This window comes from Pseudorasbora parva, chromosome 9 (assembly GCF_024679245.1).
Source record: "Pseudorasbora parva isolate DD20220531a chromosome 9, ASM2467924v1, whole genome shotgun sequence".
NCBI classification, from domain to species: Eukaryota; Metazoa; Chordata; class Actinopteri; order Cypriniformes; family Gobionidae; genus Pseudorasbora; species Pseudorasbora parva.
The window spans coordinates 9,401,922-9,426,854 of NC_090180.1; the positions used below are offsets into that span (position 1 = coordinate 9,401,922).

Sequence of the window (24,933 nt, forward strand, 5' to 3'; positions counted from 1 at the left end):
AAGCTCTTCTGTTGTGGTCAAGTGTGTATAACCGTCCTCCACGACAGAAGAATACCCATCCAAACAGATAATAGAATCATGCAAAAGATCCACGATGGAAGGCATCATCATCTGTTCATCACAAATGCTATAGACATCAGCCGTATTAGCCATAAACATCTGAAAACAAGAACTCAGCGCAGCCATATTGTACAAGATGTAATATAATGCAGCGCGTTTGTTGTAACAGATTTCTGTGGGCCTCCTCTTGTAAATTCACGGATAGGTTCATCCATGAATCTGTGCGGATCTCAACGGCTTTGATCTTTCTGAGAAAAAGTTTAGATTATGTGACGAGGCTCGGAAAGAAGGCAATTTATATAGTGCGTTTTAAGATAACACGTGGATGATTTTAATTCCCAAGACTCTTCATTTAGCATCTGCGTACTTGTCATTCATCAATCATCAAAAAATGATCTTAAGACACGGTATGTATCAAACCCTTGATTGTTTCTTATAACATAATACATACACCAATCAGGCAGAACTTTATGACTGGTGAAGTGAGTATCACTAATTATGTCTTCATCACGCCACCTGTTAGTGGGTGGGATATATTAGGCAGCATAGACTTTGGATTTTGTCCTCAAAGGTGATGTGTTAGAAGCAGGAAAAATGAGCAAGGGTAAATAGTCAGAGCATCTCCGAAACTTCAGCTCTTGTGGGGTGTTCCCGGTCTGCAGTGGTCAGTATATATCAAAAGTGGTACAAGGAAGGAACAGTGGTGAACCGACAACAGGGTCATGGGCGGCCAAGGCTCACTGATGCACGCGGAGAGCAAAGGCTGGGCCATGTGGTCCGATCAATCAGCTACTTTAGCTCAAATTGCTCAAGTTAATGCTGATTTTGATTGAAGTGTCAGAATACACCAACCATCGCAGCTTACTTCGTATGGGGCTGCATTGCCGCAGACAAGTTAAGGTGCCCACTGCCCATTCTGACCCCTGTCCACCGCTGAAAGCATCAACAGTGGACACGTGAGCATCAGATCTGGACCAGAAAGCAAAAAAAAAAAAAGGTGGCCTGGTCGGATGAATCACATTTTCTTTTACATCACATAGATGGCTGGGTTTGTGTGCTTCGCTGTGGAACACATGGCACCAGGATGCACTATGGGAAAAAGGCAAGCTGATGAAGGCAGTGTGAGGCTTTGGGCAATGGGTCCTGCCATCCATGTGGATGCTACTTTGACACGTACCACCTACCTAAGCATTGTTGCAGACCATGTACAGCCTTTCATGGAAACGGTATTCCCTGGTGGCTGTGGCTTCGTTCAGCAGGATGATGTGCCCTGCCACAAAGCAAAAATGGTTTAACAATGATTTTGAGGTGTTGACTTGGCCTCTAAATTCCCCAGATCTCAATCCAATCGAGCATCTGTGGGATGTGTTGAACAAACGAGTCTGATCCACGAAGGACCCACCACATAACTTACAGGACTTAAAGGATCTGATGCTAACATCTTGCTGCCAGATACCACAGCACACCTTAAGGGGTCTAGAGTCTAAGCCTTGACAGGTCGGGTCTGAACAATATCAGGAAGATGCTCATAATGTCATGCCTGATCGGTGTATAAACTAAGCAAATTGTTCACTTCTCAAATGAGGTCACCAATGAAAAGCAAATGGCAAAAGAATTCAAACATAGATTTTTATTTAACTCAAACAGATGCATGTGGCCATTTCATTCAGAATAAAACAGCTTATATCCGTTGCTAATACAGTGGTTTATTCGACCCATTCTCTCAGGTTGAAAAACAGCATTATATGATACACATCACTTAAAACCTGCTACCCGTAATGTTTTATTTTCTTGCTGTAAGTGTGGGAATTGGAGAGCTACTGTACGGTTTACAAAACAAACAAACAAAACTCAAACAGCCAAACTACAAAAAGAGTATCAAAACCAAACCTTCTGCTTTTCAAACTAAGTTTTATGACTTTAACAGTGATTACCCTACATATAAAGTGTACTAGTGTGTCATTTTTCTCTGTATAAAAAAGTAAATCCCAGTGGTTTGCTATTTGTTTAGGACGGACTGTAAACAGTATATAAATGAAGGGTATAAAGGATGCACCTTACAAACACAGCGCCCCTGTATATCCAGTGACTTTTTGGTATAACAAAGCTTCTGAATTGCATAGGGAAAAAAATCTAACAAAAATTCACACATTAATCCTTGTGTATAAACCTGTGATTTATAAAAGTGTGATATTTCAGGGATCCAGGCCTGTTTTATAAGAATAGCTGTAGCCTCTTGATCTAACGCAGAACACATAAACCAATTAAAAACGCATGTAAATAAATAAACAATAAATAAAGCAGTAAATTAACATATTTAATAACAACATAATTAACAGTCTAGTGATTTAACTGACACATGATCAACTACTGGTGTATATTCAACCAGGTTACTAAGTAAAGCAATCTTTACAGTATTTATAGCGTTTCCAATGCCTAATGACAATGCATTCTGTTTTAATATTACTTTCTTTCTGTCCAGAAACACAATAGCTGCTGTTCTTTGATGAAGTTTCTCTTTATTAAAGCTTTTCTTGTGTTTTCAGCCTGTAGAAACTAAATATCAATACTAGGATGACATAACATGCATAACGCTCACTTCATGGCAAAATGAGGAGTTTGAGTCCACTATGTGAAGGAACCGGAATAAAAGCAGAACATGGAACTGAAAAAAACACTTTAATTAATTAATTCCTTCATATTACAAAAACAAGAAGCAATTAACCACATCATAGTTAATCCTTCCTAATTACATCTATCATTAGACATATACCATTTTTACTTATATAATATGTTTTACAAAATACACCTGCTGTTATTTAAAAGTAATAGGGAGTAAATTAGTGTTTTTTTATTCAGTTTTCACTCTTTAATTGAAAAAAATATATATTAAAAGAGTGAAACGGTACACTATGAAACATTCAAGCTTAGGATTCATTCAAACTTTCTATCTTGGGAAGAGCCTTTATGCTGATGGTTTCTGGTCCAAAACCGTATATTGGTCTAATAAAATATCTCTTGGCAATGTATTGGGGATATTAGTATGAATTTAACTTTAATGAAATCCAAAATATACATAAAAATGCTCATGATAATTTGACGTTGGAATTCAATTGACACTAAATATACTTCTAATTATTCAGAGATTTAGTCAAAAAGTTAAGTTAGATTAGTTAAATGATTAAGAGATGAGAGGACATTGGTTACCAATACCATCATAATCAGAAAAACACAAATGCGCTGATGTCAACCTCACAACTGTGCACAACAGGCTCCAGCCGCATCCCATCAGCTCTTCTCTTACCAAAGACTTCCTTCGTAGAGCGGTCCATTGTTCAATCTGCAGGGAATGGTTGAGGGGTTGAAAGCGACCCTTAGCAAGCACAGTCCTTGTTGGAGCGTTGTGGCTGCTCATTGAGCTGAGGGCCCTGCTTGTTTCCAACGACGGACGGATCCGCCGACTCCAGGTTCTCTGACATCCTGTCACAGATTATGTCCACCAGACGCTCAAATGTCTGCTTCACGTTGATGTTGTCCTTGGCACTGGCCTCAAAATACTCAAAGCCTGTCAAAGTTAAATAAGGTCAAAGACCAATAAAAGAGTCTCAAATTAAAATAGGGCTGTCAATGAATATTCTAAATTCGAATATATATTCGAATAGTTTTTTGAAAAACGAATTTCGAAGGTGAAAATTAATATTCAAATTTAAAAAATAAAATTTAGTGGAGGCGTGGCTGTCTGCTTTGCGAGTGAGTGCGCGCATGGGGTTCAGGGACAGGTCACAGGACTGACAGGAGTGGCACTGTCACTGCTGAAAGTTGACACGTCTTGCAGTGATGTAAGCTATGTAAGATACAGTTAGCATACCATGCCTAATTTTATTTAACATTAAACAGAAACACTAAAGTGTGGGCTACTGTACTGGCTGAATAAATATTGCATGAATAAAGGATAAATGCACTGCTTTCACTGGTTTGATTAATTACAGTTTCATGTCAAGGAAAAGTTCCGTGTTTAGCACAGCAGAGCTCGCTCGGAGCATTCAACAATATGCTGTAAAACTTCAATTAATATTAATAATATTTGTTTCAATCACTGAATGAAGCCTGCTATTTTTGGGACAAGAGTCGCGAGTCTCGCGACCTTATATTGCTTGCACAAAACTCTTGATCAGCACTCAAAGTTTGTTCATTTAAACCGTTATCCTCAGAGAGGGTGAGGGCGGGCGAGCGAGAGAGAGAGAGAGAGAGAGAGAGAGAGCGAGAGAGAGAGAGAGAGAGAGAGAGAGAGAGATCTGCCCTCTGCGGTCTTGTCCATTAGTTCATTTACTTGTTTTTGTGTAAGTAATACGTTGTCAAATATTTAAAAACTTTAATAGACTACCTATAGAAGTAGTTATGTCTCTTTGTATTAATTTGTCTTGTTATTGACGTAATGCATTGACAAAATGTGCACCCAGATTTATTCTAGGGCTGTCAAAATTGCTCAAAAATGACGTTCGAATATTCCCTCTAAAACAAACAGGAATATTCGAACGTCATTTTTGAGCAATTTTGACAGCCCTAGAATAAGAGCTATTGGGAAACTGCATATGAAGGAAAGTCTTATACAAAAGTGTCTTAAACATTCTGTTGAGGAAAACTCACCTAACTGTTCGGACAGCTGTCTTCCTCTCTCTGAAGCAACCACTCTCTCGTCTTCCATGTCACACTTATTTCCCACCAGCAGCACTTGAGCATTGTCCCATGAATATGTCTTAATCTGGGTGGACCTAAAAACAATGACAGGTCATTAGGAAAAAGCATTTTAACGGCTTAATTACTACTGTAATTAAATAAATAAAGAACTAAAAACAAATGACATTTTTATATATATACACATTTGATCACATTTGTGTTTATTTTTTTTTGTTCTTATTGCCAAAGTAAGTGCTGAACTTTCTTCTCCTGCGATCCAGAATGGCAACAGAAGAAAGGTTTGTTTGAGGTGCAGATGTAAAATTTACTTTTTTAGGGAGTAACAAATATTGTAACATTCCCCAGCACTGTTTGGTTTCATTTCTGTGACATTGTGCCCTGAAATCTCATTGGTCCAAAGTCCGCTCCGCAAATTCAATTCGCAATGAAATGGAAGTAGCGCCAGATTTTTTCTTCTGTATTGTGAGGTACATCCAAGTGTAATTAATTAAAAGTTAATTAATTAAAAGTAGGGTAGGGTAGGATTTTGAGATGTGGTTGTTGCATTCAAAACTAAAGAGAGATAAACGCAAGCTTGAATTCGATTGTGGAGTGACTCATAGCGGCAACCTCCCGCCATCTCTCTTGAAGCCAATACGGAAGTAATGTAAACTGCAATTCATTGACTGGCCACTAGGGGCAGGCTCCAGAAGGGAGCAGAATCTCATTGAGCCCTATGTTAAAATTCTCAACTTTACAGCAGAAAAAAAACGTTTACAGCCTGGTACAAATTGTGGTTTTGGCCTATAAGGCTAATTTTGACCTCCATGACAACTGTGAGGAGAGTGAATTTTTTTATAACTCATTCGTTTACATTATATAAATCCTCAAAGTTCTGCATAATTAAGGGCGTGGTTACTTTGAGTGACAGGTGGATAGCCATTTACCCGCCGTCTATAGTCATTGCGTCACCTAAGCTCCGCCCTTTTTGCCCATTTTTCTGTTATCCGGGAGGGATATGCAATGACTCGCTCGCAAGATGGCGACGCCCAGCTCGACTCTACTTTAAGCTTCAGAACAGCTCAGAAAAGTAACTAGTAAAGTAACAATTTTTTTTATATAAGAGTTACTTTTTCCAATTAAGTAACAAGTTATTTTGTTTACCCATTTAAGCTTGCAAGCTTGCAGTTGATTGTGGAGTGTCCAGTTTTAAGTTGACTAAATGATTGGAGAACCTCACAATACGTCACCAGAGAGAAGTTGTTTCGTTCCACCAAGACTGATTTTTGACATTTTGATAAAAACATTAGGTAAGGGCAAATTTTACACAAAGGAAGATTTGTTCACAATAAGATGAATAATATTTAAATAGACATGGTGAATTCTCATTTCATGCCAACAAAACATCACAGATGTTTTGACTCGCTGTGATCGTGTCATTGTGTATCAATTTTGTGTTCTGTGTGGAATCTATGGATACATTACTAGTGGCTAGAACTAGAACAGCCTGTATTTTGACATTACCTAGGTCTTATCTTAGCAAATGTGTACTTTAAAAAAAAAAAATACAGACAAAAATAAGCACTATCGTACCAGTCTTGAACAGCATTAAATGAATCCTCATTGGTGATGTCAAACATAAGAATAAATCCCATAGCTCCACGATAGTATGCAGTGGTGATGGTCCTGTACCTTTCCTGCCCAGCAGTGTCCTGAAATATAAAGTAGTATGAAGTAGTATAAAGTGGAGTGAAAATGTCTTTATAAAAAAAAAAAACTGAACAAAAATCAATATAACAGCTCAAACACAAAACCCAGAAAGCAGAAACAAAAACTGAAAATGCCAGGATGCTTTTGATAAACTCCTCACCCATATTTGGAGCTTTATCCTCTTGTCATTCCGATAGATGGTCTTCACTTTGAAATCTATGCCGACAGTGCTGACGAAAGCGGGGGTGAAGGAGTCATCAGCATAGCGGAACAGGAAACTGGTTTTTCCGACACTGCTGTTACCAATGATCAGGATCTTAAACATGTAATCAAAGTTCTGATCCGCAGACTCTTTTTGTCCATATCGAGCATCATTTGCTGAGGCCATCTGAAACAATGAAACAGAGTCACTGCCAAAGAAGGTCATCCTTTAAAATCGCTATTGTGTTTTCATACCGTAAAGATTAATAACAGTATTCTATTCAAGTAAGCATGAAATAGCCTTTAAGTCAAATTTGAGTCTCGGCCCTAACATTTTTTTAGTGGGTACTTTTTACTTTATAAGTATTTTATATTCTGCTGTAAAATATATGCAGAACTAAGGCTATTCGAAATCTGGGGGGAAAACACTCGTGTGCACTGAAAAATTAACAGATGTATAAACAATAAAACTGTATTTTAGACACTTTCTATGGTTAAACAAAGTAAAATAAAAATTAAAAAACAAGTGGTTGTGTTATATTAATGCATAGAGGTAAATATATTTGAAAAATGTAAAATGGCCAAGCAACCGTGTCATTTCTGAAAAACTTGAGACTGACTGACCCCTTTCATATTCTCTCTGAATAAACAACTATATGGTTTGGCAGATAAACAAAGCCTGAAGGCCACACAATTTTTAAGAGTAGGCTATAGGTTATATTTGTGAACACAATGAGACGTTTATTTGCAGAACTGAAAAGTAGAAACAAATAATTGCAGGATAATGTGCATTTTTCAATAAATTCCTCAATTTTTTTTTTACAATCAAAGCATTTAGGACAAATAACATAACTACAAGGTTGATTATTCATATACTGTATCATTCAATATTGCACAATGGCATCAGAAACGGTTCCTGGAAATGTGTTGAAACAGTATGTTTGCTGAATTATAATTCAATACAATTACAATTCAAATTCAAAGTGAATAGAGGGTGTAACTGGCACTATCCCTGTATCCTTCTGGATTGAGCTAGGCTGTCAGTGTAGCCAGGGATTTTAAAGGTTTTGTGCCGGCTAAACCCTGTGCTTAGCTGGCTGTCAGGAACTGAGCACACGACGTTGTCAGATGAAGATTATGGCAACATTTCCATTTCATAGTGAAAGATCAATGAGTTTATATCCAATATAGAAATAGACCAACATTCCTGCTCTATTCAGGCGGTAATTAATCAGGCCACCTTAGCAGACCCAACAAGGCTTAATTCAAACATATGGTTCAGGCTTGGCGTACAAGATTAGAGCAGGAAACCGTTGCGTATGAAAAGTGCTGCTACGTTCGGCAATTTACTGCAGCCAGTGACTGAGAGCGAGTCTGTTGGCTGCTGTATGGCTGATAATGGTTAACGTTAAGTCCGTAGATCTCTGGTTAGCATCTATCCGCTTAACACACGGACTGATTTCCATTTCCATTCGGGTCAGTGAGTGTCTAAAACCGCATCGATCAAACAGATAGCATCCATCGTAACTGCTAGCGACAGTGTGCTGAGTGTCAAAAGCCAGTTGACATGTTTTAACATGCAGCGATGGATTATACAGCAGAGGCTGTTTATGAGCCACCCCAGTTAACGTTAGCGATGTCAAATGTAGGTTACGACATTTTGAAATTAAAACCACTTATTTCCTAGTTTCTACGCGATATCTTGGACCATTTCGAAATGAACGCAAGATTAAACGGTACGATGTTGCCATAGAGCTTACCGTGAGAGTTGGTTTTTTTGGTGTGGTTTGGATGCAGTTCCCAGCCTGTGCACCTGCGCTCGTGCTTTCGTCACTCGACTGGAGTCAGCTGGGGGCGGGGCTAAACAATGATTGACATGTGGATGAGCTATTCACACGCTCGCTCGGTCCCCTTAGCGACATAGAGCCAGACGTCTTTTTAATGCATGAACGTTTTTCTTTAATAGGCCTACTATGGAAACCCATTTCATCACAATTTCTACAGTTCATAATTTCAGAATTACAAAAGGTCGGAAATCGGAATTATGACGAAAAGTATTAATTATGAAAAAGTCTAAATTGAAATTGAGAAACCGAGAAAAGGTTTATTTTTGTCAATATGTGACATAATTATTCGACGTTTTATGTCATAATTATGATTTACCAAAGCAAGGGATGGGCGATCATATGACACAAAGTCCAGTTTACTAACATTTCTTGGTTTATTGGCATTGGGAACAGGAAAACAATCATAGCAACATTAGTAACAGCGTTGTGGTAAACAGTACTTTTGGGATTGTCAGATCTGCAGACCAAACAGATGTGTGCCATGTACAGTCAAGTCGAAACTGCATGGCCACATTTCTTTCACCACACGAAACATGACATTAAGATAAACATATAGCCAATAATTAAAAGCCCTGTTTACTGTAATCCGTTTCTTTACAAAGATTCACTGTATCCAATATTAAAATTCATACCTGGTATAAAAAGGACGCACAAATTCAGACTTTTCAATGAGCACATTGACTCAGAAAGACTATTATTTATCATGAATAATCTTAAATAAAATGTCAGCTTGACAAAACAGCTGTTTTGAATAAAGAAGAAAGAAAACGAAATGATCAAATCAGTATGTTACTGACAGTAGTAGATGTCATTGATGGAAATTAGCCAGTGGCAAAATGGAAATTACAGTACAGCATGGATCATGCTTGCTTGGCACTTGTACTGTCATTGGCTATGTCCCTGTGAAGAGCAGAGCACTGATCAATCACCAAAAACAAAAGAACACAAAATGTCTGGCACAGAAAACTAACTTTGGCTTCATTTCTCTTGCAGCGCACAGCTCTCGTTTTAGAGCAAAGTGTTCACTTTTGTTTAGACATCATACATCATTTATAAAGATGTTAATATACCTCACATTTTTTAGTGTGACCAGCACAGAAACAAAGAGAAAGTACACATGTGGTTTAAGGACACCGATCACTTCCTGTACAGCTAATGTGGGTTTCTGATCTAGCTCAGCCTTCCAGAGACCACCTTACAGGGTGCGTACACATGCTGGTTACCCTGCTGACCACAGCCAATCATAGCCTTCTGTACATTAATAATGACTCCAGCCCTTACTGATGGAGCAACGTTTGGCAATGACAAAGAGATCTCTAAAGTGCTACCTGTTATATCCGAAGCAAGCCGTGACATACAACCTATTAATGCTTACGCTCATGCTTTTTGGATGAAGCAGAACAGAAATATAAACGAAAAAGCATGTGTAAACCATGTGAATGTCATAAATAAAAGCAGCAATCCTACAAATAAAAGTTAAAATTATAATAGTCAAATGAGCATCATCTGTGCAAAGGAACAAAAATACAAAGCCAATGTGTTTAGCTGGAGTGGTAAATCCTATCAATGTGGCTCCAGTTCCACTATTAAGCACTAGGTGGCGTCACATACAAATACAAAAGATCACAATCATGGCTCGACTTCAGTCTACAGATTTTATAGTGATCCAAGGAAGACGGCGGGTACCCTCAAGCTGTTTGCTACATGAAAGCAATCGTTTCTTTGAATCCTGAGATGTTCTGTTGTGTTAAGGTTAGGTTGTTTTTGTTCAGCTAATAACAGACCAGCTTTAAGCCAACAGTGTATCTTTTAAAAAACATTTTAGTGCACATACGTCTCACATAAAAAGTGTCCTGTTTATCAATCAATATGTTCGGACGGCTCTCATAGGTCCACTTGTTTGTTAACTTTAAACCTGGGATGTCACAGGAAGACGAGTACTTTCCTCTCAGTCCATATCACACAGGTGGTTTACGCGTAGACTGCATGACAAACGGCCTCCCGAAGCCACGAAACTGTTGAGAACGTTTTAAGAAAGTTTCATGGTTTGACAGTCTGTAGAGTAAGAGCTCTCTCCAGTGCAAAGTTACTACTGTATAAAAAACGTCCCGTGGAAGCTTTCCTACCTCTCCTTTGTTCTTCTGCACTGCCCGAGGAAGCTAAGAATGGGATGGAGAGGGACAGGGAGGTGGTGAAGAAGAGGTACAAAAGAAAACGGAAACTAAATGAAAAAGTGCACTAGTGTTATGTTCCCAGGCGCAGACACGATACGCTTTTCCCTTCTTGGTCAAGTTCTCTATCTTCATCACTGTCTGGCAACTCGCCCATCTTAAAAGACATTGTCCTGCAGCCAGGGGAGCGGGCGGTCAGGTTGGTGTGCTGTGTGCGGGGAGCCGAAGACGGATGTTTGCCTTCTCGATCTGTCCTGGAAGAATCCTGTGCGATGGGTAATTCTTCGTCCACCGGACTTTCAACATCAGACTCCCCTTCCTCTTCTAAGGTCAGTTCGAATTGGAATTTCTCCCCCGCTGAGGAGATGCCTCCACCCATCGCTCCCATCCCAACCACACCGCCCTTGTCCTCAGGAGTGGAAGTGGGACTGTGAGGGATCAAGCTCTGGTACCATTCACGATTGTCCTCCAGCGTGTCGAGAATCTCCTGGGCATCAGGGTGAACCAGATCCGCCCAGGTCTCCCACAGTGGGTGCACGATGTAGTCAATAAAGCCCACCTGATGGATGAAGCATACACAGTAAATATGAGTTTGTATCACTGTTCAAAAAGTGGATTTTCACTAATAATTGTATATATATATAAGTGTTGTCACGATACCAAAATTATGACTATGATTCAATACCAGACTAAAATACCTCAATACCATACTAAACATTCTGTTGACATTATTGCCATGTCAACAGAACTTTTTATTCATTGTTTTATTTTTTTAACAAAAAATTCACGTGGCCAGCATTTTCCTTAGGGTTGGGGATCGTTTTTATTTGAACGATTCTGCGTTTCTTACATTCGAATTCGGTTCTTTCGATTCTCGATTGCGATTCTTTGAGCAGTGTAGTCAAAACATGTCACATCGATATTCAATGCTATTTTCGATACCACGGGTGGGACAAAAACGCTGCATATACGGTTAAATAGATATTTTTTAATATAACATTTTTTTTGTCCGTCTATTGAAAGTCTAGGCAATCATAAATTTCTTCTGAAGAGATCACTTTATATGATAAAGCTTTTAAGCTTTTTCTCATATATAAACATTGATCAATTACTATTAAAATTATCACACAAATATTTGCTAACTCAATGTATTTTTTACAAGGGGTTAATTGTGTTGCAATAGTTTACACACAGCACAAGGAAGCTTGATTTCAAATGGTAAATTGAATTTAAAAAGACGAGTAAACAGTTATAAAATAAGAACAAATAAACAGATTACAAACAATAGCACAAATAAATACAATATAATAAAATATACAAATGAAAGACTGCTTTATTTTTTTGAGGTAGGTCTAACATTCAGCTAAGAAACTGAATAAAAAAATGCAATAATTCAATTTAAAACAACATTGGATAATGTTCTTTGTAAAAAATTAAATAGCCTACAGATGAAACCATTAAAGTTACACAAGTTGATCAGTCAAGAGCAGTGTGATCGTTTGTCTTTTTGTAGTTTGAATAACAAATAACTGCTTTCCCTTTAAGACCTAACGCACGCATCCTAAACACTGTTCCCGTCACCCATTCTTGTTTATGACTGTGTTTATGTTAATACTCTTTAAGATGTGCACTGAGAAAATAATAAGCTGTAAAAAGAAGTAAATTTTTGCACTTGTATGTCAGAGGCGGCTTTTATACTATGGTTTGAGGTCAACTTATGACGTTTGCGTGGTTTTTAGATTCAAAAACATCATAATGAATAAGTAATAGGCTATTTTCTACACTGTTTTTGAGTCTCTCTCCTGGAGCGCTCGGATTTTATGGGCGTGTCGCACTGAAGACTTGGAAGCAAACGCCCACGGATAGGACTGGATTTGCATATTTAATGAGCTTCAGCTCCCCTGTCAGTACACCTGAGGGATTGCTTTGAAGCGTGAGGGGAAACAGCAGGTGGAATGAATCACCCACAGGGCTCACAAAATATCCTTAACAAACATGATTTATTGCACAATGTTTAAACTTCCCCACGTGAGCTGGATATTGATTAAAAATAAAGTTAATCCATGCAGTCATAATATTGAAATCTGAATGAAGCTTTATTGCTGCCTTAGAAGTTCGATCCGTTTTAGGTCTATGTCATGTCAGGCACGAGTCTGTGGGCGTGGCTAAACAAATCAGGCATTGTTTGAGACGGTGTTTCACCACACTCTGGCACATTCTGAGATCGAGTGTTTGCTGGGCCTGGTGTCAATTAGACATGCCACAATTCTCTATATAATATTGAACTGTTTGGAATGGCATTCACGGTTCAATACGCGCTTGTGAATTGCGTTTTTTGTTTTGTTTTGCATTTAAGTTTAAGGAAGTTTTTTTTTCAATTCTTTTAAGTAAAATAAAGAAAGAGCATTGCAATAAAAAAATGTTTTTTTCCCCCTTAACCTCTTTCTGTTCCTATCGCCTAAGAATAGAATAGCAAAAAAACGAACCGAACAGAAAACTGTGGTTAAAAACCGAGGTAAGTATTGACTGTATTGTTGCATCCCTTGTGTCAATAAAAGCTTTTCTTTGACTAACAAGGACGTTTTCAGCTCTGAAACTTACAGGATATTCTTATATGACCATAACCTTTTATATATATCAAAAGCTTATTCTCGATTTCTCAATTCAGGACCCCTTTAAAAACTAATTTTGGTACTTCAACTTATTTTATTTTAGTTAGTTACCAATGCAACATTTCTAATTGTTGTTTAAAGTTTTTAATGCTGTGTTTTTATAGTTGAATCTAAATGATAAAAAAAGGGCCACAGAGTCTTCACTCACCTGTGATTTCTCAATGGAAGCATTGTGTTTATCACACATGGGGCTGATCTCCATACCCTTATCTCTTTCTCTGTCCCCCTGAGTAAAAAACTCCACCATGATGCGATCGGTCCACTGACGGTACAGCTCCAGGGGCTTTGTTGGGTTGCTCAGGTCAGCGCAATGCACCATGTTCTGAAGAACCTAAGCATTTGATTAACCATACATTTAAATAATGGACTTTAAATATGTATCATCAGTATAAAATTGCTTTGCTCCACAGAAGCTCACAGTATACCTGTATGCGATCAGAATAGTTGTCCAACAATAGCACGCCCAGACTTGTTACCTTCTTTGTCTCTACCATAGTCTTGAGGTCCGCTAACAGGTTCATATGCTTTGACATATCAGTGGCTAGTACCTGTAAGGAGTGAAATACATGGTAAATAAATAAAAGCACATGCTGATTGTAGTTCTTTATCATAACCTCACAGATTTGTCATTGCCTCCATTTCCTCACCATGTCAATGACCATTTTGCGTAGAGACTGCCTCTGTTTCTTGGTCAGGTTCTGGAAAATGTCACAGTTTTCTTCCTGCAGCAGTTTGAAGCCAACAGCCAGGTGGTGGTTCTCCAGAACAGAGGAATCGTTGTACATAAGAGCCAACTCTGAGTCTGAAGTAAAGGTATTAGGCTCTTAGTAAACAACACAGTGTGCAACCACAATGACAAGTTGCTGTTACTCTGCCGTGGCCACTCACTTGTGTTGATGAGGAACTGGTTGGACACTCCAGGGTGGTCCACGTCATGAATTGCACTAGCAAACATTGCAGCCAAGATCTCAAGGTCGGTGAATACAGCCTATGAAAACAGAATCCCGCATATGAAACACCTTACTTCAGAGACTAATGAGCACATGATGAAAAGGGAGTTGATTGAGACAAACCTCCAACGCAGGGGTGGACAGCAGAACATTGGTGGACTGAACCACGTCAGCTGCATGGATGCTATTATGGTATGCAACATCTGAGTGATAGTTCTCCTCCAATGCCATCATGTAGGTAATGAATGTGTCTACAGGAATTTTAAAGGATTTCAACAGGTCTCTTTCCTGTGGATCACAGGTTCAGGACACTTGTTATTGTCATGGTTGGACCAAAAGTACATGAGCAATGTTTTTTATTCTCAATTTTGTACCTGAAAGGTTGTGTACATTGCTACCGTTAGCGGGCGGTTGCCTGAATACTCGGATATCTTGAAAATATCCACACCCCATTTGTCAAAGTCCTCTAACTCCTGCAAAAGGGATTTGGATGCAATTAAAACAGTATTGAACTTTGTTATAATTACTGCAGATAAACTCCATGTTAACTGTGGTGATTTTAGTTGCTGATAGGGTGTTTTACTGGCCGTGAGAGCTCACCTTGGCCAGCAGATCTTCCTGGTCAGTGCTGATGCCAAAGCGTGGGATGCTGGAAGCTGCGACGCTGGAGCTGTGTGTGGGTTTCTTCACTCCACTGATCTGAGACATGGGCCGCTTTTTCTTCTCCTTCTCCTTGGTTGGTGGGGACATAATCTCCATATCATGTTGCTTCTCTGCAACACAGATTCATTTTATAACTACATGCAATGATACAGCTCATAAATAAGCATTGAAAACCTGGGGATTTTTTTTTTAATTTAAACCTGGAAATAAATATTTTAAGACGTAAAACAATGAAACGTAATGATGTGAAATGATTTTGAGTCACTAACCAAATCTGAAGCAAATTTGTGACACTGGCCATTTTAGGTCAATATTTTCTGCTTCCACTGATGCACAAAATGCTCTTCACGCTCAAATTCTTATTCTTGACATTCTTAAATCATGCTGGATAACATGGATTTGAGGAGTCCATCCAAGCTTGAGCGAATGTTGTCTTTAAAGCAGTGTTGTTACTTTTAACTAAAACTAACTAAAAAATGTCTTTGGTAATTGTAATAAAGCTGAAATAAAATAAGATATAAATATTACATGGAAAGGTTAAACAAAAAAACTTAAATGAAAACTAGACTACCAATAGAAGTACAAAAATTACAACAAAAAATAAATAAATGAAAGTATATTTTACTTTCATAATTCATAACATTTTTGTGTTGTGCCAATAGTATAATCTGAAACATTTGTATTAAATTATTGTGAATTAAATTAAAATATAAGGATTTTCACTAGTTGATTTTACCTAAGAAGGTGCTGGAGATGAACTCTGAGACCTGGTTTCCTGACTTGCTAGTCTCTGACAACTGGGTTAGCTCTCGATTCAGCATCCTTTTGAACTGTAGAAAAAGACACACAAAACAAAAACACACACACAAAAAAAAAAAACTTTGAGAACTAGCATCTCCAACCTGTATTTCATTTGAATAAATCTATTCAATTGTTTTTCATATTTCCATACAATGCCCAATTGAATCTTCTGAGATCAAAACATTTTCATCCAACAACACTTTTCTACAAATACGTGCTTCATGTTTAATTAAGAAAAGTTAAGGGGTGAAACATAATACGACTTGCTCAGTTCTGAATATAGTTGCATTCAGAGTGGTAACAGCCAACTACAGGCATCCAAGAGAAGGGGCTGGACCAAGCAGGGGGAGTGTCTTTCATCTGTGTAGTGCTATTATGTAATCATACAAAAGGTTTCAGAATGAAACGCTTCCGACTGAGGCAGCAAAACGTACAGTAGTACTGTAGGACACACACACACACACACACACACACACACACACACACACACACACACACACACACACACACACACACACACACACACACACACACACACACACACACACACACACACACACACACACACACACACACACACATATCCTCACACCAACACTCTGCACCATCTGTGATTTATAGAGTGTCAACAAGAGCATCCCTCCCAACTTCAGATAGAAACAATGCAAGAGCTTCCTCCCAGCATGATGCTGCCAAATGAAAGTGCAAAGCAAAACATGCAGAATCAAAACGCAAGCCTTACCTGAACATACATCCACGACAAAGAGAGCAAGTAAGTGACGTCTGGCATTTCAGCACAAAATGAAGCTTGAACACAACAGAAGCTCCCTCTGACCGGTGCACATGCTACAGACACGTTCTGTGCTCCGGTCCAGATTGCCTGAGCTCCCCGGTTCCACAGCAGTCTAATGGTCCACAACTCATGTGGCGGCAGTACAGAGCTCAGCCCAGCACTGGGAGCTCCAGCTGCCATGGGCTGCACCTGTGGCCGGCTGAGAGCATGTGCCGCTGACTGGAGCAAGTTTGCATCGCTGCTGCATGCTCTGCTCTCCTACTCTGCCTGATTCATGTGTAAACATAGAGATCAGGCTCCTCCCAGCAGCCCCCTCTCTCCCTCCAGCAGGTAGCTCCCTACTCGCTGCCACTCGCCAGCCAATCAGATGAGTTTTGCAACAGAGACTGGGTCAGGGGGAGCAATCTGATTGGCTCTTGGCACCACAGCACATGCAGGGGCTGGATGGGGTGGATACAGGGGGCTGGGGCTGCACCATGTGCACTTGGTTTGAAGATGAAAAGCTTTAGGAGCCTCTTCACGCTTTGCATGCTGTCATGTTTTTGCTGGTGTGTTATTAATACTTACAAATCATGCAGTTATTATTTATATTTAATATTAAATTAGACGTTTAATTGTTTGGGGTCATTATGATTTATGTATTCAATTAAGTGACAGTAAAGACATGTATAACGTTGCAAAAAAGGTTTCCACAAAAATATTTAGCATCAATAATAAAATAAATGTTTCTTGAGCAAGAAATCAGCATGATAGAATGATTTCTGAAGGATCATGTGACACCGAAGACTGCAATAATGACGCTAAAACATACAGCTTTGCCATCACTGGAATAAATAAAGTTGTTTTAAATTGTAATAATATTTCACAATATTAAAGTTTTTGATCAAATCCTTGGTGAACAAAAGAGACTTCCAAAAATAAAAAAAAATCTTTTTTTGTGCACACTCAATTATTATATATATATATATATATATATATATATATATATATATATATATATATATATATATATATATATATATATATATATATATATATATATGTACACACACACACACTTTCTTTATATATTTATAAATGTGTTCATTATTCTCTGTATTTTATTATAGTCTCTTATTTATTCTAGTCTACATTTATTAAAATTGTTTTATTTTTTTGCCTCTGCCAGAGCAGGGTGATTGCTGAATGGGTATTAGATACGTTAATGAGAGTAAAAACACACAAACATGTGTGTGAAAGTATGTATCCACGTGCACGTGGCTGCTGTGTGGGTGGGCTAATCATGCGTCACACAGGCAATGAAACCCCCAGCAGGAATGGGGGAAGACAGAGGGGGTGGGGGATCAGATTCATCCATGACTCCACTCTCATTCACATTTTTCAGCACACGATGGGGTCGGGGAGGGGAGAGCGATTCAGAACACGCATGAATTCTGATGTGTAATTAATAAGGAGGCATGTTTTCAGCAAGTGCTGATGAACTGTGGAAGATTGTTATTAGTGCTCAAGGCAAGTGTCCCTGGGAGGCAATGGGGATATTTGAGGAATCATCTACCTTGGTGGATGCCATCTCACTGACTGAGTGGCGTGTCTTGAGAGTCTCAAGCTGTTCGAGACACCAGTCCAGCTCATCCAGAGTCTCCACTGCCAGCTTCTGAAACGGCTCCTCTGCAAAATACAGTTCATATATTCATGACTACTGAAACAAGATCATCATCATATGTTATAACAAGAAATGTACTGTTTTGCTTTTCTACAAGGGTTTATTGTCTAACCTGGTAGGCTTGTCTTGCACATGGATGGTGGGTAGTGTCCAGTGGACCTCCTGTAGAGATTTATAAGATCACTTAATGATGACTTAATAAGCATTTGAACAGGGATTACACGGTTTACTGAAACTGTAGGGCTTACTTGCTCGGGACACGGTCTTGCTGATGGGTCAAAGCAGCAAAGTTGGTCCGCACAGTCCTTAAGCTGGCAAGGACCTATGAGAAGAACAATATTGTAGGTCCGTGCCAAAAAAACTAACAAAAAAAACATCCTCAGTACATATCTTTCTTTTTATAGTTATTTTAACCTACTTACAGGTTCATATTTTAGCATTGCAAAAATGATTGTATTCGGTTTTTAGCATTTTTTATTGTATTATTATTATTATTGTCCAATAAAATGGATATGCAAATCTGTGCAAGATACTTTCAGAATTTTTATATACATTATAAAAAGGTATATTTATACAAAAACATACAGTTTATTAATAAATATAAATTTTATCATACAATATATATTTTCTGCTTTAACAAGAAATGGTAATTTGGAGGTCGTAATATCTTGTGTAGTTTTGCTTTACAAGTAAATTAATCTTATTTTACCAATGTTTAAATATTATTACTTTAAAGCAAGGTTAACACAGATTTTTCGAATGAGCAAGACAGAATAAATGTCACATAAAGGTGATCTAGTAAATACATTTGAAGTAATTTGCTTAAAACGCATAAGTTTGTCCTAAATTCTGCAGCTCTTTTGGAGTTTCAAAAGGACATGAAGGGTATCTGATTTCCAAAGCCATGCAGATTTCTCATCTGTCAGCATCCATATCGACAAATGTGGTATTGGATTCCTTGCCTGTTTTGTAAACTGAGTACAGTGGTGACGCAAATCCCACGTAAAGCAAGCTGCATAAGAGCGGAAGGGCTGTTCCCGCCAATGCCAAAGGCGGCACACTCCACTTACACAAAAAAAGTCACTACTGAATATTAGAAGATTGATCTCTCTTTAAAATATAGGGGGTGTAGAGTCAAACTGCCATGTTCCTTAAAAGAGTGGTCATCGGAAACCACATGACGCAAAGTCTCTAATTGCCTATTAATGTCAGACTATGCAAGCTTTTCATTTTCATGACCCAGTCTACTACTAACCTGTGCAAATGGTGTAACTATCATGTCTTCTCCATGTCTGCAAGAGAAAAATACATTAACAAATCACAAATCAAACTCAAAAATTACATACTGGAAAAGACAGCTCTTTAATCTCCCAATAATAAAAGGAGGCACATAAAATTACATTAGGATCAGTGAAAAAGAATGACAAAGAGTTTAACTGTGGAGAATTAAGGATGTGGTTGGCTTCAGGTTACAGCACACCATCATTCAAAAGAGCAAGAGGACGGTAATAGGCTTTTTATTAACATGCAGTTTGAATGGAAATAAAGAAAACAGCTCAGCATAAGGAAGGCACCTCAGACTCTCCAGTGGGATATTAGAAATCCTACATTAAAAGCTTATGGAAATACGTAATAAGAACATAGATGGGTTCAGCGTGGTCGGACAGGGTGTGTCATGCATGTGTATTTGAGGAGCAGCAGGAGCGAAGCCAAACTAGGGAACAGACTAGGAATTTCGCCTTTATTCATATATTCCAAAGCCTCTTTGGTGGCATGCCGATTGCTCGTGATGGTAGAGGACAGAGGGGAAGCTCTGAGGTTAGACTGGTCTTAGACACTAGGGGAGAGAACCGGTCTGGATCCTGTAATGGAGAAATGCGGGACAGCTCTTTCAAGTCAATGTTTTTCTCTTCTCACCGATTAAGCCAGTTGACTTCCCAGTGCTTCAAACTCTCTTCCCTTTGAAAAGACAACAAGAGTTGGTGACCTGCGATTAATTAAGCACACTCGTTCACATCGTCCCAGCAGTTGGAGGTGGTTGTGTTCACCCTGTTTGTGTTCTGTTGGGGCAGTGTGAACCAGCCTTAAGGTGTTTCGATTTGGGCGACTAGCTTTGACGCGGAGTGGAAAAATAAACTGCAGAAAAAAACAAGAATGTGGCGCCCATTTTCCGACTTTGTGAAATCCCTACAAACCAGAGCTGACATGCAAGCGTGCTCAGATGGAAAGAACAGCTGGAAGTGGTAATAATGAGGAGTTTTTAACCAGGGCCTTGGATTTTCCAAAATGACCGAGCAATATGATTTGATGTAATACACTATTAAAATGGTGCGTCTTGGGAGAACTGTGTTTCAGACATAATCAACCAGCTGGAGTAAGCCACATCTGTTATGAGGCAACGTTTACAGTCCTAATTAACAGAACTCTTCCAGCCACCAAACACTGTAGCTGAAGTACACACTCATGCAGCTTGTAACACGTGATGCTTGCAGTGAATCAAACAACATGCAGATGAAAACTGAGATCGTCAAAAGTTTGTAGTCGGTAAGATTTTCTTTTGTGCTCTTGTGCTCACCAAGGCAGCAATTATTTGATCAGAAATACAGTAAGAACAGTAATATTCTGAAATATTGGTACATTTCAAGTAAATGTTTTCTGTTTTAATATATTTTAAAATGTAATTTTAAAAGTGAATTTGCAGCATCATTCCTCCAGTCTTCAGTGTCACATGATCCTTTAGAAATCATTGTAATATGTCTTGATGTTCATTAATAAATTATTAACAGTCCAAAAACAGTTCTATTTATTTGAAGTACTGTCACCTTTGATTAGTTTAAAATAATAATTTCTGTAAAAAAAAAAAATCTTACAACAAAACTTTTAAATGGTAGTATAAATTAAAAACAAGGTTATTATGAGATTTCTTGATGCATCATGGGGGTGCTGACATTTTTTGAGCTACAGTATATTAGGGGATCATGAATGAGACATGTGATACTCACAGCTCACTGGCCGTGGATGAGTTTCGGGACATGCCCTTGGGTGAAAGGTCAAAGTCCGAATCAGAGCGATACAGGAAGGACTCCCGCCGCTGACTGTGAGGGAAATTGGCCTGCAGCACAAGGCCGGAGCCTGGACTGGCCTGGGACTCCAGAGGACTGCGGCCCACCGACAGCCCATTCTCAACATCAAAACTGAGGAAAGAGAAACAGAAAGAAAGGTGAAAACTATTTACCTAGGATGCAGTATTAGCTTTTACATTTGGCATTTTTTTACACTCTTTTCAGACAAATTGTACCTAATGTCACCATATGCTTCAACACACACCCTGTGCCAGGGACCTAAACTAGTACAGAAGGTCACTGAGACCTTGATAAAAATGGATACAGACAAATGTGAAGTGAGACACTCTCTTCAAGCGTCAATCCAGATGTAAGCACTAGCCTTGCGGATTAATACGACAGAGCCTGTCATAAAGTATATCACAGTCTCTGTGATCTCCATGACTTCAAACACAAGAATACTTTTCAATGCCTCACTAATACCGAGCCAGCAGCTCTGACACATCACTGAAGAAAAAGAGATGGGGGTACAAAAATCTGAGATCACTAGTGAATACAGTTTTATATTTTATATAATTATAACATATCGGCAAACTGCATGAATTTCACAAGTTTGTGTAAAACCTGCCAATCATGTTATTTAATAGGGGTACACCAATATTGACATTTTGGCTTATATCAATAAGTTAAAATATTAAACTTTATATTACCGTTAAGTGTTTTTTATTAATATATACTTACATCAAAAAACAAGTATATTGTACTTGTCTTCAAACTGTATTGTGAAACACTTTTTCTGCTATTGCGGTGGGATACGGGTAAGGTTATGGACAGCTTTGGTGGTATGGGTTGTTTAAGGGTGGGTTAAGGGGTAAGGGAAGGGTCAACAGTGTAATTATAAATGTAATTCCAGAAATAAATTGCAGCTGTATTGCACTGTAACAAGTACAATGTAAAACATGTATGTATACAATAAGCACATTGTATCAAATTATTAATTTAAATCTTAGAACATAGTAGTAAAAAAATAAAAATAATTTAAATAAAAAAAATAAAAAAATATAAATATACATACATACATACATACAGGTCCTTCTCAAAAAATTAGCATGTGATAAAGTTCATTATTTTCCATAATGTAATGATAAAAGTTAAACTTTCATATATTTTAGATTCATTGCACACCAACTGAAATATTTCAGGTCTTTTATTGTTTTAATACTGATGATTTTGGCATACAGCTCATGAAAACCCAAAATCTCAAAAAATTAGCATATTTCATCCGACCAATACAAGAAAAGTCAACCTTCAAATAATTATGTTCAGTTATGCACTCAATACTTGGTCGGGAATCCTTTTGCAGAAATGACTGCTTTAATGCGGCGTGGCATGGAGGCGATCAGCCTGTGGCACTGCTGAGGTGTTATGGAGGCCCAGGATGCTTCGATAGCGGCCTTAAGCTCATCCAGAGTGTATATCCCACAGATTCTCTATGGGGTTCAGGTCAGGAGAGTTGGTAGGCCAATTGAGCACAGTAATACCATGGTCAGTAAACCATTTACCAGTGGTTTTGGCACTGTGAGCAGGTGCCAGGTCGTGCTGAAAAACGAAATCTTCATCTCCATAAAGCTTTTCAGCAGATGGAAGCATGAAGTGCTCCAAAATCTCCTGATAGCTAGCTGCGTTTAGCCTGCCCTTGATAAAACACAGTGGACCAACACCAGCAGCTGACATGACACCACAGACCATCACTGACTGTGGGTACTTGACACTGGACTTCAGGCATTTTAGCATTTCCTTCTCCCCAGTCTTCTTCCGGACTCTGGCACCTTGATTTCCGAATGACATGCAAAATTTGCTTTCATCCGAAAAAAGTACTTTGGACCACTGAGCAACAGTCCAGTGCTGCTTCTCTGTAGCCCAAAGTGGCGTGATCTGGGGAACGCGGCACCTGTAGCCCATTTCCTGCACACGCCTGTGCACGGTGGCTCTGGATGTTTCTACTCCAGACTCAGTCCACTGCTTCCGCAGGTCCCCCAAGGTCTGGAATCGGTCCTTCTCCACAATCTTCCTCAGGGTCCGGTCATCTCTTCTCGTTGTGCAGCGTTTTTTGCCACACTTTTTCCTTCCCACTGAGGTGCCTTGATACAGCACTCTGGGAACAGCCTATTCATTCAGAAATTTCTTTCTGTGTCTTACCCTCTCGCTTGAGGGTGTCAATGATGGCCTTCTGGACAGGGTCGGCAGTCTTACCCATGATTGCGGTTTTGAGTAATGAACCAGGCTGGGAGTTTCTAAAAGCCTCAGGAATCTTTTTCAGGTGTTTAGAGTTAATTAGTTGATTCAGATGATTAGGTTAATAGCTCGTTTTGAAAACCTTTTCATGATATGCTAATTTTTTGAGAATGTTTTTCATGAGCTGTATGCCAAAATCATCAGTATTAAAACAATAAAAGACCTGAAATATTTTAGTTGGTGTGAAATTAATCTAAAATATATGAAAGTTTAATTTTTATCATTACATTATGGAAAATAATGAGCTTTTATCACATATGCTAATTTTTTGAGAAGGACCTGTATACACACACACACACTTTATATATATCCAATTAAAAAGCCAATTAATATAAAGCGGGACAGATAAAGGCCAATGGTTATTGCCAATAACTGATAAATGGTCGATAGGTTCCTGCCATGTGCTATGGGGCGAGTGCGGGGCTATGTCTCGATTCTGCCTCCATTGTAATTTCTTGTTAAAGCATAAAATATATATTTTATAATAAAATGTATAATATTTATTAATTAACTTTATGTTTTTGTATAAAAATACCTTTTTATAATATATATAAAAGTGATGAAAGTATCTTGCACAAATTTGCTTATCTATTTTGTTGGACAATAATAATATAATAAAAAATGCTTATAACTAAATACATTCATTTTTGCAATGCAAAAATATAAAGCTGTTAGTAACAACACCATCTTCCACTGATCTAATTAAAGGATGAAATCAAGCCCCGCCCTACATTTTTTTCCTCATTTCAGAAGTCGTTTCACTTGGATATACATCCCTATAGGGAAAAAAAGACCAATCGCTAAAACTTCCGTTTACCAGTAGTAACTAATATGGTGCCAATGTATTGTACACCCAGCATGATTTGAGACGATACAAAGAGAATCTTGTGCTTCAATAGAAGCAAAAACATCTGACCATTTGTGTAAAGAATCACATGATCAATGCCATAAATATACATTTGAGCAGTGACCCAGAAATAGTGCAGATTTTCAAAAACATTACAAAAGGAATCCTAAAAGGTTCTATTATTAAATTCCATGTTTTTTATACACTGCTATAAACAGAAACACTGGCAGAATGTCAAAACGGCTACAGGATTCGACCTCGTTCCACAGACAGATATAGTACGTCTGTTGTGGTGAATGTGAATGAGAGAAATGCATTTGAGATTTCTTCCTCCTCTAAGCCAGTCTGAGTGCAGTGACAGAATCAGGTTTTGTGGAGTGGGTAAGACCTCCTGAGACACAGAGGCAGCAAAGCTCTGAATGGGCTGCGTTTTTCAAGGTCAATGTGATGCAGGAATGCAAAGTTAAAAATAGCCTTGGCTCATTGACGTGGAAGCATGTGGTGGCCTAAAAATAACCTCT

At 38.5% G+C, this 24,933-nt stretch overlaps 2 protein-coding genes across 5 annotated transcripts in view; both read right to left on the reverse strand.

The window, feature by feature from the left end:
- Positions 1 to 1,675: 1,675 nt before the first annotated feature.
- On the reverse strand, positions 1,676 to 8,543 carry rab3aa (RAB3A, member RAS oncogene family, a). Its single transcript, XM_067453758.1, has 5 exons — positions 8,409 to 8,543; positions 6,608 to 6,835; positions 6,331 to 6,449; positions 4,708 to 4,832; positions 1,676 to 3,625 (listed from the first exon to the last, which is right to left on the reverse strand). The coding sequence occupies exons 2-5, from the start codon at positions 6,833 to 6,835 to the stop codon at positions 3,435 to 3,437; spliced, it is 663 nt and encodes a 220-aa protein (XP_067309859.1). The 5' UTR covers positions 8,409 to 8,543; the 3' UTR covers positions 1,676 to 3,434.
- Positions 8,544 to 8,850: 307 nt separating this feature from the next.
- pde4ca (phosphodiesterase 4C, cAMP-specific a) overlaps positions 8,851 to 24,933 on the reverse strand; it is a 48,179-nt gene continuing 32,096 nt past the window's right edge. For 2 of the 4 annotated variants that reach the window (XM_067453759.1, XM_067453760.1), the window contains 14 exons: positions 21,211 to 21,402; positions 19,464 to 19,500; positions 18,457 to 18,530; positions 18,321 to 18,370; positions 18,101 to 18,213; positions 15,688 to 15,781; positions 14,889 to 15,061; positions 14,663 to 14,761; positions 14,412 to 14,576; positions 14,227 to 14,326; positions 13,986 to 14,140; positions 13,764 to 13,886; positions 13,487 to 13,669; positions 8,851 to 11,225 (listed from right to left, as the gene is read on the reverse strand). In XM_067453759.1, the coding sequence (XP_067309860.1) occupies positions 10,740 to 11,225; positions 13,487 to 13,669; positions 13,764 to 13,886; positions 13,986 to 14,140; positions 14,227 to 14,326; positions 14,412 to 14,576; positions 14,663 to 14,761; positions 14,889 to 15,061; positions 15,688 to 15,781; positions 18,101 to 18,213; positions 18,321 to 18,370; positions 18,457 to 18,530; positions 19,464 to 19,500; positions 21,211 to 21,402 (2,044 nt within the window). In that variant the 3' untranslated portion in view covers positions 8,851 to 10,739. Of the gene's footprint in view, positions 11,226 to 13,486; positions 13,670 to 13,763; positions 13,887 to 13,985; positions 14,141 to 14,226; positions 14,327 to 14,411; positions 14,577 to 14,662; positions 14,762 to 14,888; positions 15,062 to 15,687; positions 15,782 to 16,494; positions 17,077 to 18,100; positions 18,214 to 18,320; positions 18,371 to 18,456; positions 18,531 to 19,463; positions 19,501 to 21,210; positions 21,403 to 24,933 lie in introns of those variants that run through there. The other 2 variants (XM_067453762.1, XM_067453761.1) reach the window with 2 other exon arrangements.

What these genes read in the sequence shown, in the direction of transcription:
- rab3aa (XM_067453758.1), bottom strand. Translation starts at nt 6,835, where the DNA reads ATGGCCTCAGCAAATGATGCTCGATATGGACAAAAAGAGTCTGCGGAT. An exon ending in TTTAATGCTGTTCAAGACTG is followed by an intron (nt 4,833 to 6,330) that starts GTACGATAGTGC and finishes CATTGTTTTTAG; the next exon opens with GTCCACCCAGATTAAGACAT. An exon ending in ACAGCTGTCCGAACAGTTAG is followed by an intron (nt 3,626 to 4,707) that starts GTGAGTTTTCCT and finishes TAACTTTGACAG; the next exon opens with GCTTTGAGTATTTTGAGGCC.